At 41.5% G+C, this 13,661-nt stretch overlaps 1 protein-coding gene across 2 annotated transcripts in view; it reads left to right on the forward strand.

Annotated features, from left to right (window-relative positions):
- Positions 1-13,661, forward strand: part of TRANK1 (tetratricopeptide repeat and ankyrin repeat containing 1) — a 71,064-nt gene that overhangs the window by 15,585 nt on the left and 41,818 nt on the right. For both annotated transcript variants that reach the window (XM_006271419.4, XM_014602567.3), the window contains 6 exons: positions 2,068-2,194; positions 2,818-2,968; positions 8,193-8,311; positions 10,958-11,041; positions 12,318-12,456; positions 13,039-13,170. In XM_006271419.4, coding sequence (XP_006271481.2) covers positions 2,068-2,194; positions 2,818-2,968; positions 8,193-8,311; positions 10,958-11,041; positions 12,318-12,456; positions 13,039-13,170 — 752 coding nt within the window. The remainder of the gene's footprint in view (positions 1-2,067; positions 2,195-2,817; positions 2,969-8,192; positions 8,312-10,957; positions 11,042-12,317; positions 12,457-13,038; positions 13,171-13,661) is intronic.

Genomic DNA, 13,661 nt, shown 5'->3' on the forward strand with positions numbered 1-13,661 from the left:
TCAAGGTGTTGATATTCTCTGACCCTTAGTCTGCACTGTGTGCGAGAGGCAGCAGATGTTTCTGGGTGAACAGAACCAAAGTTTACCACCTTTTATTCTATTCCAACCAAGCCTGGGGAGCTGAGCCAGGACAAGTTCAGAAGCTGTAGAACTCAAATATATTACCTTCCTTGGCCTTTCAGAGTATTAGTGTCTTGACTTTCAGGGCATATTGCAAAGATTATACATTATAAGCTTTTATGAAGACAGATGTTTGAGCTTTCTGTGCCTGGGCTGTACTATCCATGGGCAACTGGTGCCTCCTGAGTGAAGGGGGGCACTTGCCCCGCCAACGGCCAGTCAGTGACCAGGGAGGTCCCTCTGCGGCTGATCGTGCTGACCCGGAAGTGCCAGCAGCGCTTTTTCTGGAGCCTCCACTCCCTGGCCGGCACTCTCGGGGTGGGGCACCAGCTCTCCTGCCCCTCCTTCCCATCGCCTAAGTGGGGAGCGTTAGCTGTCAGAGGTTACACCAGTGCTCTCAGGGGGTACATGTGCACCCCCCTACGCGTTGCCACTGGTCCTATCTGTGGTTTTGGAGTTTTTGTGTTTAATAGTAACACTGCTGACACTTAGGGCCCTGCTACACATTACATATATTATGCAATTAGCTGGTTAGTCATGCGATTAATTTAAACTGGTCACACAAGTAAAGTAAGACCAGACACAAGTGCAAAGTAATTGTCACACAATTTAACCTTTTAATTGCACAGTAAATTTAGATCAGCCACACATAGAAAATAATTATCACATGATAAAAATGACTAGCCAGCTGAAAAGAGCCAGCAGCTATAAAGGTAGTGCTTGAAAATGTGTAACAACTTTGTAGCTGCTTTCTATCCAGCTTTAATTTGAACGTGTAGCTGGGCCCTTTGAAATGTTTTTATGCTTTAAGAATTTAATAGGCCCCATATAAATAGACAAACGTGAGTAACTCAGCAAGTATCATCATTTTACTATTCTTTTGTTGGTTTTTTAGAAATCGTTTTTAATGTCTGTCCTTGCAATCCTAGGTGAATTTGAGGAGCTCTTTTGACTCTAGAATGACAGTTATGAATCAGTACTCCTTCCATTCCCAAAGTTTAGTAATAAATACCTATTTTAAGCCTACTAATAAATACCTATTTACTCTGTCCATATTTATATTCATTCTAGTCCCCAAAACTAATATCTGAACACCTCATAGCTATTGGTGAATATATCCTAACAGTCTTATAAGGAGTAGGGACTGGAGGGCACAGAGATTTAAGACAAAGCCAGGACTTTTATCCTACATCCTCCTCTGTCCTGTTCCTGTGCCTGAAGCTTTGTCTGTAATGTCTAGACGAAGAATCTTAATATTTGTAGAAGCTCTAATGACTTCATTGGTATAAAAGCTTGGGGTAGATTCCCAGTGCTCTTATTTAGTTCTTTCTTGATTCTCTGACATTAATAATTCTTTTAAAGAAGATGGGCCAGATCCTTAGCTATCATAAATTTGAATAGCTCTGATTATTTCCATGAGTTATGCTACTTTGCATCCACTAGAGATCTACCCTAATATTTTTAGTTAGCTTTCTGGTTACCAAAATATACTGGGTTTCCTTTATCATTTGGCACCTTCAGTTCATGTCTGTTCATACCTTTAAACCTGGTCATGCAGCCAACTATGCTGTACAGTTGAATCAATCTATGGTATTTTCAGTATTCTCCAGATGAAATGGAAGAAATATATTAAACGTGAGGAAAGGTGTGCCATCAGAAAATTGGCGATATTATAACTCATGACCAGAAAAGGTGAAGTTAGTTGTGCACGCACGAACTTTACTTTGGTATTTCTTAACTTTATAAATTCAGTGTACAATCAAAAAGTGATTTTTACAGTTGGACTTTGTGTCTTTTTAGAATGTGTTTTTTCTTCTGTATTTTCTTTTTGGGACACAATGTAAAAGGTGTGTGTGTGTGTGTGTGTGTGTGTGTGTTAAAGCCTTCAATAACCTACTATATATCTCTTGAAAAAGACTAAAGATGTATTTGTTTAACTTTTCTTAGCTGTTCTCGGAGGGAGATGGCCACACTACTTTGCAGCAAATCAACTGCCTTCTGTTGTCTGGGTAAATGGCAAGATGCATATCACTTAGCCCAGGAAAGCCTCAGCTGGGATCCATCATTTATTAAGGTACTGTACATTTAACACAAGGTATTAGCAGTACTTGGCAACTTTATTTCTAAACGAGAATAAAGATTGGATTCTTTTTTCTAAGATTCAGTGTACAGGTAAGACATCTTGCAAGAGGAGTGAGAAAATAATTTCAAGATGCCAAAACAGTAGCTGAATATATATGTAAATTAAAAAGAAATTACAACAGGGATTATGTTAATACTGTATTTTAAATGGAACTGGCATATCCAGGTATAAGGAAACTATAAATACAGTAGAATGAAATTCCCATGCTGTTGTTTACAAAAGCATTCAATATGCCAATGATGTTAGTTCTGTGGGTATGTCAAATCCAGGCAATTATTACAAATGTCTGAACTACTTTCGGACAGACAAGGTCCTTTGGGTAAATCTGATATCTTTTATTAGACCAACTACTTATATAATTAGTAATGTTGAACATTTATTTTTATGGCTTTACAGCCATATCCTTCAAACCGTATTCAGTCAGAAATCTCTGTAAGGTTGCTAATAGCTATGTTTAAGGATTTCAGAGATAGGGCCCCAATCTTCTAAATTTAGATACCATAACAATGTTTTCTCTCTTCTTTTTTTTTTCCCTTACCTCCCCCCTCCTCCAGGCCTACTACAGAGCCGGCTTTTCAAAGTTTAAGTTGTCAGCACCCGATTATGCAGTTGGTCTCTTTATTCAGGGTTTGATTCGTCTCCGTGGTTCTCAGGATCAGTCTCAAAAGGTTGATTTTATAGTCGGAATCTTCATGTGCATTAATGGTAAAGTGGACTTCAGACTTGTATTATTATTCATTCAGTAAGGATAAGAAAAAATAAATGGAGCATTCCTCATGAGAACATTTAACTTTTCTCACTATCTGCTTGGGTCACAACAGAAAGTCGTTAATATCTGAATGGCCTATCAGATCACCTGAACAGCCTCAACCCAATTTGTAGATGACAGAGTTGCATGTACCCAAGACACTCTGGAACTGATTGTTATCCCTCTGAAGTACCCCAACAGTGTTGCAGTTACAGTTGCTTGAGATTTTTTCCCCCCAGAACTTTGCAAAAAGCTTGCTAAGAAATATTGGGTGGGCTTTTTTAGTTTTATGTGCTTTTTTTTTTTAATGTTAACAACTTTGATTGCTATCAGCTAAGTCACGTGGAGGGATTAATCAAAATGGCAATGGTTTGTTTTAAAAACAAATAAAAATAAAACATTTTGCCTAAGTCCTGCAGAGGAAGTCCATTTGGAACACTAAAAGAAAGGGAACGTTTTAAAATGGGTTGTTATTCCGATTTTGAGTGGATTGTTAAGGTTAATGAATGTGGGAGCTGGGGTTTTGGAACTATCTAATCTGAGCCTAAAGAAACAGAAAGCTTGGAAGTACTACAAGACTGGAAGGCAGGCAAATGTAATGCTGCTTTTCAAATCAAAGGAAGAATTGTCTCGGCAGCTGCCACCTTTTTAAGTGTCACTTTTATCCCTAGTAAGTCAAGGTAGCAGATGTAAAGAGAAAATTACTGATGGGGAAATAGTTCCTTGAGTCATAAGTAGAGCTACACTGATACATTGATCCGATATCGGATCAGTACTGATACAAGGAAAATTTGCTGTATTGGATATCAGCACAATGGGGCCAATAATTTGGCCAAAAAGAGCTGGCAGTATGGAGAGCTGCCTTCAGCTGGTAAGTCGGAAGGGGAGGAGGGAGGTAAGGGGGGGCAGACCAACACCTCCACGGTGAGGGAGGGAGGGGGAAAGGGCCTGGTGCTGCCCACGGCAGGGCGGGGACACGGAGTGGAGGTATGGCTTCTGCGGGGGGGCAGCTCCTGCTGCTGTTTGAACCCCAGGAGGCTGTGGGGGGTTGCCCCCTATATCTGCGTGGGGTGGGTGGGCTGGAGCCAGTGCTGTGTGGGACTCTTCTCAGCTGGGAGGGGCTGCAGCCACCCCAGATTTTGCCGCAGCTCTATTCCCAGCCCCGTGCTGCCAAGCACAGCCTGGCTCCATGTCCCGCCTCCACCCACACACTGGGAAGAGCTGAAACTGTGCTGGGAACAGAGCTGTGGCAAAATTTTGGGTGGCTGCAGCCCCCTGCCAGTGCCTGCTTCAAACTCACCCCCGCTGAGAAGAGTCCTGCGTGGCACCAGAAGAGCCTCAGAGCCCCCCCGGGCAGCACCTGCCCCTGCCCCCTTCCTCCCTCACTGCGGGGGGCGTTGATCTGCCCTCCCCTATGCCCCTTCCCTCCCTTCCTCTCCCTTTCCCTCTCCCTTTCCTCCTCCCCTTCCCCAACAACAGACTTACCACTTGGAGGCAGCTATATCGGATCAGTACTGGCTGATATGCCTCCTTAAATATCAGCTATTGGTATAGGCCTCCAAAATCTCTATCAGTGCACCCCTAGTCATAAGCAACCTAAACCTTCACAGGCAAACTTACTTGCTTTTTCATGGACAGAATTGCAAAGTTAGGGAGGTAAGGAATCAGGAGGCACTACTTCACAGTCAGGTGGCTAGGATCTGGAACCAAATTCCAAGGGAAATGGTGCTCTCTCCTACCCTTGGGGTCTTCAGAAGGAGGCTGGATAATCACCTAGCCGGGGTCATTTGACCCCAGCATTCTTTCCTGCCCATGGCAGGGGGTCAGACTTGATCTGCTCAGGTCCCTTCAGACCCTACCAACTATGAAGCTATGAATGCAATAGAGGCATATTGTAATTCAGTACTTTTGCGTGTTTCAAAATTTGTTTTGGGAAGTTTAATTTAAAAAAGATTATGAATGTTGTTGTGTATAGAATCATAGAAAATGAAGGTTCAGGGGACCTCAGGAGGTCATCTAGTCCAACACCCTGCTCGGAGCATGACTATCCCCAACTATCCCAGCTGAAGATTTATCTCGTCAGGTCTTAAAAACATCCAAGCATGGAAATTTCACAACCTCTCACAGTAGCCTGTTTCAGTGCTTTACTACCCTTCTAGTGAGAGAGTATTTTTCAGATATCTATCCTAAACCTTCCGTGCTGCAACTTGAAACCATTGCTCATTCTTCTGTCATCTGCTACCACTGAGAACAGTGTAGTTTCTTCCTCTTTGGAATAACCCTTCAGATTGCTGAAGGCTGCTATTGAATCCCCCCTTGGTCTTCTCTTCTCCAAATTAAATAAGCCCAGTTCCCTCAGCCTCTCCTCAGAAGTCATGTTTCCTAGTCCCCTAGCCATTTTTGCTGCCTTCCTCTGGACTGTCTCCAATTTGCCCACATTCTTTCCATAATGGGGGCCCAAAACTGGACACAGTACTCCAGATGTGGCCTCACCAGTTCTGATAGAGGGGAATAATCATTTCCCTCAATCTTCTGGCAATGTTTCTACTAATGCAGCCCAGTATGCCATTAGCCTTCACAACAAAGGCATGCTGTCAGCTCATATTCAGCTTATTGTCCACTGGCTGCTTTGCCAGTCATCCCCAGCCTCTACTGGTGCATGGGATTGTTCTGTCCTAAATTCAGGACTTTACACTTCTCCCTATTGAACTTCAAAAGATTTTATTTTGGTCCAATCCTCCAATTTGTCTTGGTCTTGAATCCTAGCCCTACCCACCAGCATATTTACTACTCTCCCCAGCTTGGTGTCGTCTGCAAACTTGCTAAGGGTGCATTCTATCTCATCCTCCAGGTTGTTGATCAAGATACTGAGCAAAACCCTAGGGCACTCTACTTGATACTGGCTGCCACCTAGACATTGATCCATTGATTGCTACCTTTTAAGTCTGAGGAGCCAGCCGGTTTTCTATCCACCTTACTGTCCATTCATCTAACCTGTATTTCCTTAGCTTGCTTGCAAGATTGTTATGGGAAACTGTATCAAAAGCCTTGCTAAAATCAAGCTGTATCGTGTCCACTGCTTTCCCCGCATCCACAGAGCCAGTCATCTTGTTATAGAAATCAGTCTGGTTGGTCCACCATGACTTGCCTTGTTGAATCCATGCTGATTGTTCCTAATCTCCAACTTCTCCATGTGCTTAGTAATTGATAGAGGACCTGGTCCATGATTTTTCCAGGGATAAGGGTGGGCATTATATTTGCCCTATATTATTTTACATATGGGCGCTATATTTGCCCTTTTACCGTTGCCTGGGACCTCTCCTGATTGCCATGAGTTTTCAAAAATAATGGACAGTTGCTCTGAAATCACATTGGTCAATTCCCCCAGCACCCTTGGGTGCATCATGTTTGGCCCTTGTATATGTCCATCTTTTCTAAAGAGTCCCTAATCTGTTTTTTGCCACTGCTGGCTACCAAACCATGCTACCAGGTGCAGTAGTCTGGAAGCTGACCTTGCCTGCGATGATTGAGGTAAAAAAGACATCAAATACTACCAGCATTTTCTGCATCCTCTGTCACTAGGTTGCCTCCCTTATTCAGTAAGGGACCGACACTTTCCTTGATCTTCCTCTTGTTGCTAACATATTTGTAAAAACTCTTCTTGTTACCCTTCATGTCCCTAGCTAGCTAGCTGCAACTCCAACTGCACTTTGGCTTTCTTGATTTCATCCCTTCATGCCCAAACAATACTCCCTAGTCATTTGTCCAACTTTTAAAAGTTTACATGCAAAGACCTACCTCCAAACCCTATCAAAAGCAAATCTTTCAATTAACGTTGATGGGCTTTGGATGCAGATCAATAATAAATAATAACCGGACAAATTGGAGGAAAAATCTGAGATTTTGAACATTCACTTTTCTCACCAGCTTGATTTGGAGTTATGGATGCTCAGTAGTACTCAGGGTCATCAGATGAATACAGCCTTATTTAACATCATGTGAATACAGCCTTAATTAGTTTTACTAATGATCTGGAAAAAGATATAAACAGAATGTGAAGGAAACATGCAGATGACACTAAATTGGGTTGCAGTGCAGACACCAATCAACACAAAATACAAAGGGATCTGAAAAGAAATATGGGTAGAAAATAAAAATGAAAAGTAATTTAGAGAAAATGCTACCTAATGCATTCAGCATAAGTATAATTTAGTTGAACAGTAACTTATGATGGTAATGATACATTTACAAATATCAGAATGTTGTCAGCAAGTAGGAAGCAGAACCATAATACATTAACAGTTATTTTTACAGGGCTTTCAGAGCACAGTAATTAACCAGGCAATCCTTGCAACATGCTGTCTAAGCTTTCTCCACAACACTTTATAGACTGGGGGTAGGGGCTCAACCAGATGAATGAATTGACTTGCCTTGTGAGAAAATCAGAATTGGAATGGTGCCCTTGCTGCAGTCCTCATGCTGTGTTGATTTTATCCAGACCGCACTGTTCTCCTTTGTGATGAGGTATAACTAAGGAATATAATGTAACTAGGAATAACAAAGGAAGAGAAAAGTCTTTGTATCAGGAGAAACTTACAGTGGAGGGCGTTAAGCTGTATAATACTCTCCCAGAGCAAGGGGAAAACCCCACACGGACAGCAATTGGAAGGGGAAGCTTTGGCCTTTCCTACCCTCCAAATGCTTATTTCAGTGGGAGCATCCAGTCCCCTTCTTCCTAATTTTCTCTGTTCCCTCTTTCTCTTTGACTCATTCTTGCTCAGTGGTCTGTTAGAAGCTCAGACAAGAGTCTACAGACCAGCAAGCTGCCTTCAGGCAGGGACTGTCCTCCACATGCTTCTGAGGATTCCCATTCCTACCCTAGTGAGTTTGATCACTAGACCTCTATGCATTCACTGCAAGTAGAAAACTTGGTGGAAAACCTGGGTTGTGGAGATTTGTTTTCCAAAGCACTTGGTTAATTTTTTAGTAAAAACAGTGCATCCTTCCTAATTAGGGATGAGATATTGCCATTTTTAATTGTGAAAGTGGTGTATTCTTATTTGCTGTGTTATGATAAATACTGTAAAATTGTTCTTGTAAAATGGATTCCTACAGTTGTAGAACACAGGTGGGGGGAAGGGGAAGCTACATACTTAAACATGTTTCTGTTTTTTCTCTTAGGTGAAAAAGTTAGTACACACAAGTTTTCTTCCATCTTTAAGAATCTTTTGCAAGAAGAACTTGATAAATCAACTTGGCAGCTGGTAATAGAAGAACTGGCCAGGAAAAGAATGTGGCAGGTGAGTTTATTATTATGCAAGGGAAACTAGCAAGTCCATTCATATCTGTATAGACTTGGGTAAAAGTAGGTGACTTTTTTTTTTATTAAAGACGCACTGATACATTGGTGCAATATTGGATCGGCACTGAAATAAAGAAAGTTGTCTGTATTGGCAATCGGCCTGATGTAGCCAATTAATGTGGTCAGTAAATGGCCTGTGCATGCGCACAGCCGCAGCGCAGCACGTAGGTGACGAGGAACACAGCCTAGCAGCTTGGAGAGCTGCGTGTAGCTGATCAGTCTGTTGTGGTGGAAGGGGAGAGGGGAGGGAGGAAAAGGATGTGGGGGGCAGATCACAGCCCCCCTGTTGAGGGAAGGAGTTGGGGCTGGGGCAAGGCAGAGGCAGGCACTGCATGGGCAGGGTGCAGGATAGAGCCCCAGGTCATCGGGGGGGCATGGAGGGAGAGGGGGTGACTCCTGCCAGTGCACGCACCCTGGGAGGGCCATGGCGGGGGGTGGTGTGTGTGCCCCTTTATCTGTGCACACGTGCGTGGCAGGGCAGAATGGGATGCCGCTGTGGGCTGGGGCTGAGTCTGGGGCTGTGCTGGGCTCTTCCCGGCATCAGAGCTGGGCCAGGTTGCGCTCGGGGCAGGTGATGGCAGTGCTGGGAGGAGGGGTTGAGGGGACTATGGTGAATTTTGAGGTGGCTGCAGCCCCCACTCTCTGTGCTGCCAGCCCCGAGCACACCTTGGCTCAACCCCTGCCAGAAGAACCCAGCCCGCAGTGGCAGCCTTCCCCGCACAGATCGGGATGCATGTAGCGGTGGGAGCTGTCTCACTTTCCCTGTGCCCCCCAGACAAGCCACAGCTCCGTCCTGCGCCCTGCCCTGGCAGGACAGCACCTGCCCCAGCCCCCACTCCCTCCCTCACTGCAGGGGTCTTGATCTGCCCCCTACGTCCCTTCCCTTCCCCCTCCCCTTTCACCACAACAGACTTACCAGCTGCACGCAGCTCTCCATGCTGCCAGGATGTGTGTTGGAAATTGGAATGGTATCAGCCAATATGCCTCCTTAAAAATTGGCTATCGGTATTGGCCCCAAAAATCTCTGTCGGCGCACTCCTATCTTTTTTTGCTGTTTCTTGAGCATCATTTTAATTTTCCCAAATTGCCTTTTAAATCTAAAATAACACGCATTAATTGTCACCGTGTCCAAATGTCTTGATTTTTACAGTAGAAACAGATAAAGCATAATTTCTCATAGTCTCATTCCTTTTTGAAAGGGACATAATCTGCAGGGAGCATGGTTTTATCATTTATTATTTTATTTTAATATTTCATCTCTTTTTATAACTCATGGCTTCTATTGTAAGACACCCTGGGGAAGGTAGCATAGGAGTCAAATAAATGTAGAAATCTAATTTGTTTATTTATCTGTTGACTTATTTATTATAGTTACAACTCCACCTCAGATGTTTGCGATGGAAAGAAATGGAGGAAAAATACCTATTTGTGTTCATTTTTGTTATGGTCCCTTTTATTACTTGTACTGTATAGCCAGTCAGTCTGTTGAAATAATTTGTGTAGGTCTTAACAGAGAAGCAACAGCTATCTTCGTGGGAATTTTAGTAAACCACAAGAATGGTACAAGATGCAGTATCTACAGTAATTTTAATTCTTTATTTTTGAGCCGATTAATTAGAAGTTGTTGTGGCTTTCAAGTCTGTTTTGACATTTAAGTTATTGACAGGCCATCACTTGATTCTTCAGTGCACAGTTTTGTACTGTATGTTCCATAATATGTTTGTACCCTCAAAACTGCACTTTGCTCTTAATGGAAATAGCATGATGGCTTGTTTTCAGTGGAGCACTAGGGTGATTTCAATCCAGTACTATCAGTAATCATAAATGTGCTGAAAGTAGCTTGTCCAAGACTGGTATCTTTAAAAATTAATCAAGGAATTGAGAAACAAGATAAGAATGGCAAAGTAGAAAAATATTGTGGTAGTTTACATGCGTTTCCAACAGATTCTCAGCTGTTGTTAAAGTTATCATTGTTCCATTGTCACTGCTGAGGTTCTCTTTTCAGGCGTGTACAGAAGAATATGTAGCAAGGACAATGTTTTGACCTGTTAAGGATAATTTCTGTATAAAAAGGAAAATTTCAAAGAGATGAGACTCAAAAAAAGGTTCTGCTATACACAGATGAAGAACATCTTTGTAGTTTATATAAAGCCATTCCTGTGTCACTGAGGAAATTGTTCAATAGCTACAATTTTTATGCTAAGTCCACAGTGATTTTACTTTAGAGTACCAGTGAGATTGCAAGTTAACAAATGTGTTCCCAGGGATATGCTTTTGTCACAGTTGATGCTTTGTATGAATATGATAGCAAATGTATCTGAATTGTGGTGACACGTGCCTGATAAGAAATGCATCTGGGCAAGGGCTGGGAAGTGTGCACCAAATTGTATAATTTTAACAAACAAGAATGGAAAGAAGGTTTTGTTCTTGAGAATCTGAGGAGTAAGTACAAACAATAGGCAACACAAAAAGAAAATGTTTGTTGATAGTACTTATTCAGTTTTCCTTTGTAATGTTTGATAGTCCAGCTAAATGAATTTAAGCATACTATCTAAAAGCTTCCAAATGTTCTTTTCTTTCCTAGTCTTTCCTGTTGTTGGTATCTGAGAAGGACAGGTTGCCGAGAAATCTCAGAGTAACTCAGTTATCACTAAAGGATCTTTTTGAGGTACTGTTACATGTATTTTGTTTAACAAGTTACCTGTCTTCTTCTGTTAAGTTTCTTCTAGTGATTGAGTTAAGAGATCTCTTCTCTTTAGCATCTTAAAATGACATGAGAGGTAATTAAAAATCTGTACTTTAGGGGATAGAAAGCAAGCTTTATAGAACTGCATTTACTGGCTAGTAAATAGTGGGCATACAACATATTTGTTGGAGAACACCAGAAGATGCCACTAAACCAGTATTTCAGCAGCACTGTACTAGTATTTTTACTATATAACTTTCAAATACGGTTTGATTTATACTTGTGTTAGTAGAAAGCAGTAATGTGTTTGGTATGGGGAACAGAGAAATCCTGGAAGAGGGAGGGCAAAAGTAAATTTTAAAGATCATTAAATGTACTGTCTGGTTTTCAGGAAGATTGCATATAGTGGTAGCAGAAAAAATTGTCTCTGGGATCTACACTAGTTTTAAAGTAGCCTGTCTGGGTGCTCCCAGCAGTGTAGCTTGCTATGTGACTAATTACATAAGTGTTAATCAAAATTGTTGAATGGGGGTGGGGTAGCAGCTAACACTACTGCTGCTATCCAATATCAAGCTAGCTAGTTTAAATCTGCTATAGTGATTTCAGGGTAGAAAAGGCATATCTCCTGTCTAGTAGATGTGAGGGGTATAGATAATCTGTAAAAGGCCCATGGTCTAGGAGCCAAGCCAGGCTTCTCCAGTGATTGAACTGAAACCCCCTGTTTAAAAAAAAAAAAAAAAAAATCACGTGTGAAGCCTTATAATATCCTGTACTAGTGTGATTGCAAACTCCTTTTTCTGGCCCTAAAAGACTTGGTACCACCAGTACAGAAAAGGAGAGATTTATGCAATACTAGTATGGTAGATAAATAGGATATGTATCATACAAAATATAGAATATATATTACTAATATATAGTAATATTAAGTAGTGTAAAATTGGAGTTCTTTGGGGCAGAGACATCTGCTTTGTAGTGTTGTGTCTTTTTTTGTTGAGCAGTTCATAGCAAATTGGGGCCCTCACTGAGTTGGGGCTTTTAGGTGCTCTTGAAATGCAAATAAATATATTTGCAGTTCAGCTTTATAATAAGTAAAGCAAACACCTTTATTCTGTTGCATTGTCATTGTTGCATCAAATTCCTAAGTCATGAAAAACTCTTGTTTTGGATGAGGTGAAAATAACCCTGGGAAAGAGAATTTCTGTCATGCATTGTAGAATAATGCAACTCTAATGTTTTTACTTATTTCTTTTGTTATCAGAAATATGTTCTCTTTGGACAATATGACAGAATAGACAGGTTACCACAACTGGTGAAATGGCTTATCTCTATTGGAGCAAACATTGGGAGCGTTGGAGCTTATCCACTTCACGCTATCGTTAAACTCTGCATCAAAGCAAGTAAGCAGCAATCCATATTAAAATAAAACAAAGGCAACCAAGGCCAGCCTCCAGAAAATTTGTAACTCAAACCACATTTGACAAAATCTCAAACCAAATCATATCGGGAGATTATCTTCTACAGCTCAAGAATTTACTACAAAAAATATTACTCAAGCTTCATTCCTCTTGTTCAGATGTGTTTGGAAGTCATATGATCCCAATACTAACATTGAAACAACATTTTCCTTGGTTAAAAGCCAAAGCATTATATCTATAAATGTCAACTTTGAAAATAATAGCAGTGTCTGTCTGTCTGTTTGATTTGGGTAACAGGTTAAAAATCTGTAGATCAAGACCAGAATTGCATATATATTATGAATTAGCCAATATTTGGTTCTGTGTCCAACAGAGAAGGTGACCCATAGCACCATTTGTTGATGCTTTTCAATTTTCTTCTGTCATCCATTCTCTGCCTTAAAAGGGAGGGTCTGTGAGAGGGTCTCTTTCACTCCAAGAGAAAATATAATATTATTTCCTCCTCCTTCTGTTTTAGTATAACGGTGTGCAGTTTTGTGACACGTTTTTTTTTACTCATTTCAGAAGGGAGCGATCTTTTCAGATGGCTGCTAGACCAGAAACCAGACTTGAAGGGTAGTATCAACCAGCAAGACTGCGATGGCTGCACAGTCCTACATGTTGTGGCATCTCATTCCAATGGATATACCATGAAACGTATGTAAATAAGGATGGATTTTTTTTCCCCTCCATCTTTGGGCTTGTTTTGGCAAAAGGGGAAAAAAAAGCCTCCAGACAATGATGTTCTTTAATGCATGCCAAGGAGAAGAATGAGAAAGGCTTGTAGTCTGAGTGTAACCTTAATAACCACAGCAAATACAGTATCTGTTTAAAAAATAATGATACAATGTTAGGATTCCTTTTTTCTGATTTAAGATGTATCCCACCGGTTCTCAACTTTTTTGGACTTGAGGCACCGCTGACTGAACTCAAGGCACACTTTTATAATTTTTGTGACTTGAGTGGCACCCAATTTCAAAAACTAATTTATATTACAATGCTTACCTCCTTACACAGGGTCTGGGCAGTAGGGCTAGGAAACTTCCAGGCAAGGAGGAGCATCTGCTTAGCTTATTTGCTTATCTTCTCACATGTTGGGGACCCTTCAAAGGATCTGGTGGCACCTCAGAGTGCTCTGGCACTCTGGT

This window comes from Alligator mississippiensis, chromosome 5, assembly GCF_030867095.1.
Source record: "Alligator mississippiensis isolate rAllMis1 chromosome 5, rAllMis1, whole genome shotgun sequence".
Taxonomy (NCBI): Eukaryota; Metazoa; Chordata; order Crocodylia; family Alligatoridae; genus Alligator; species Alligator mississippiensis.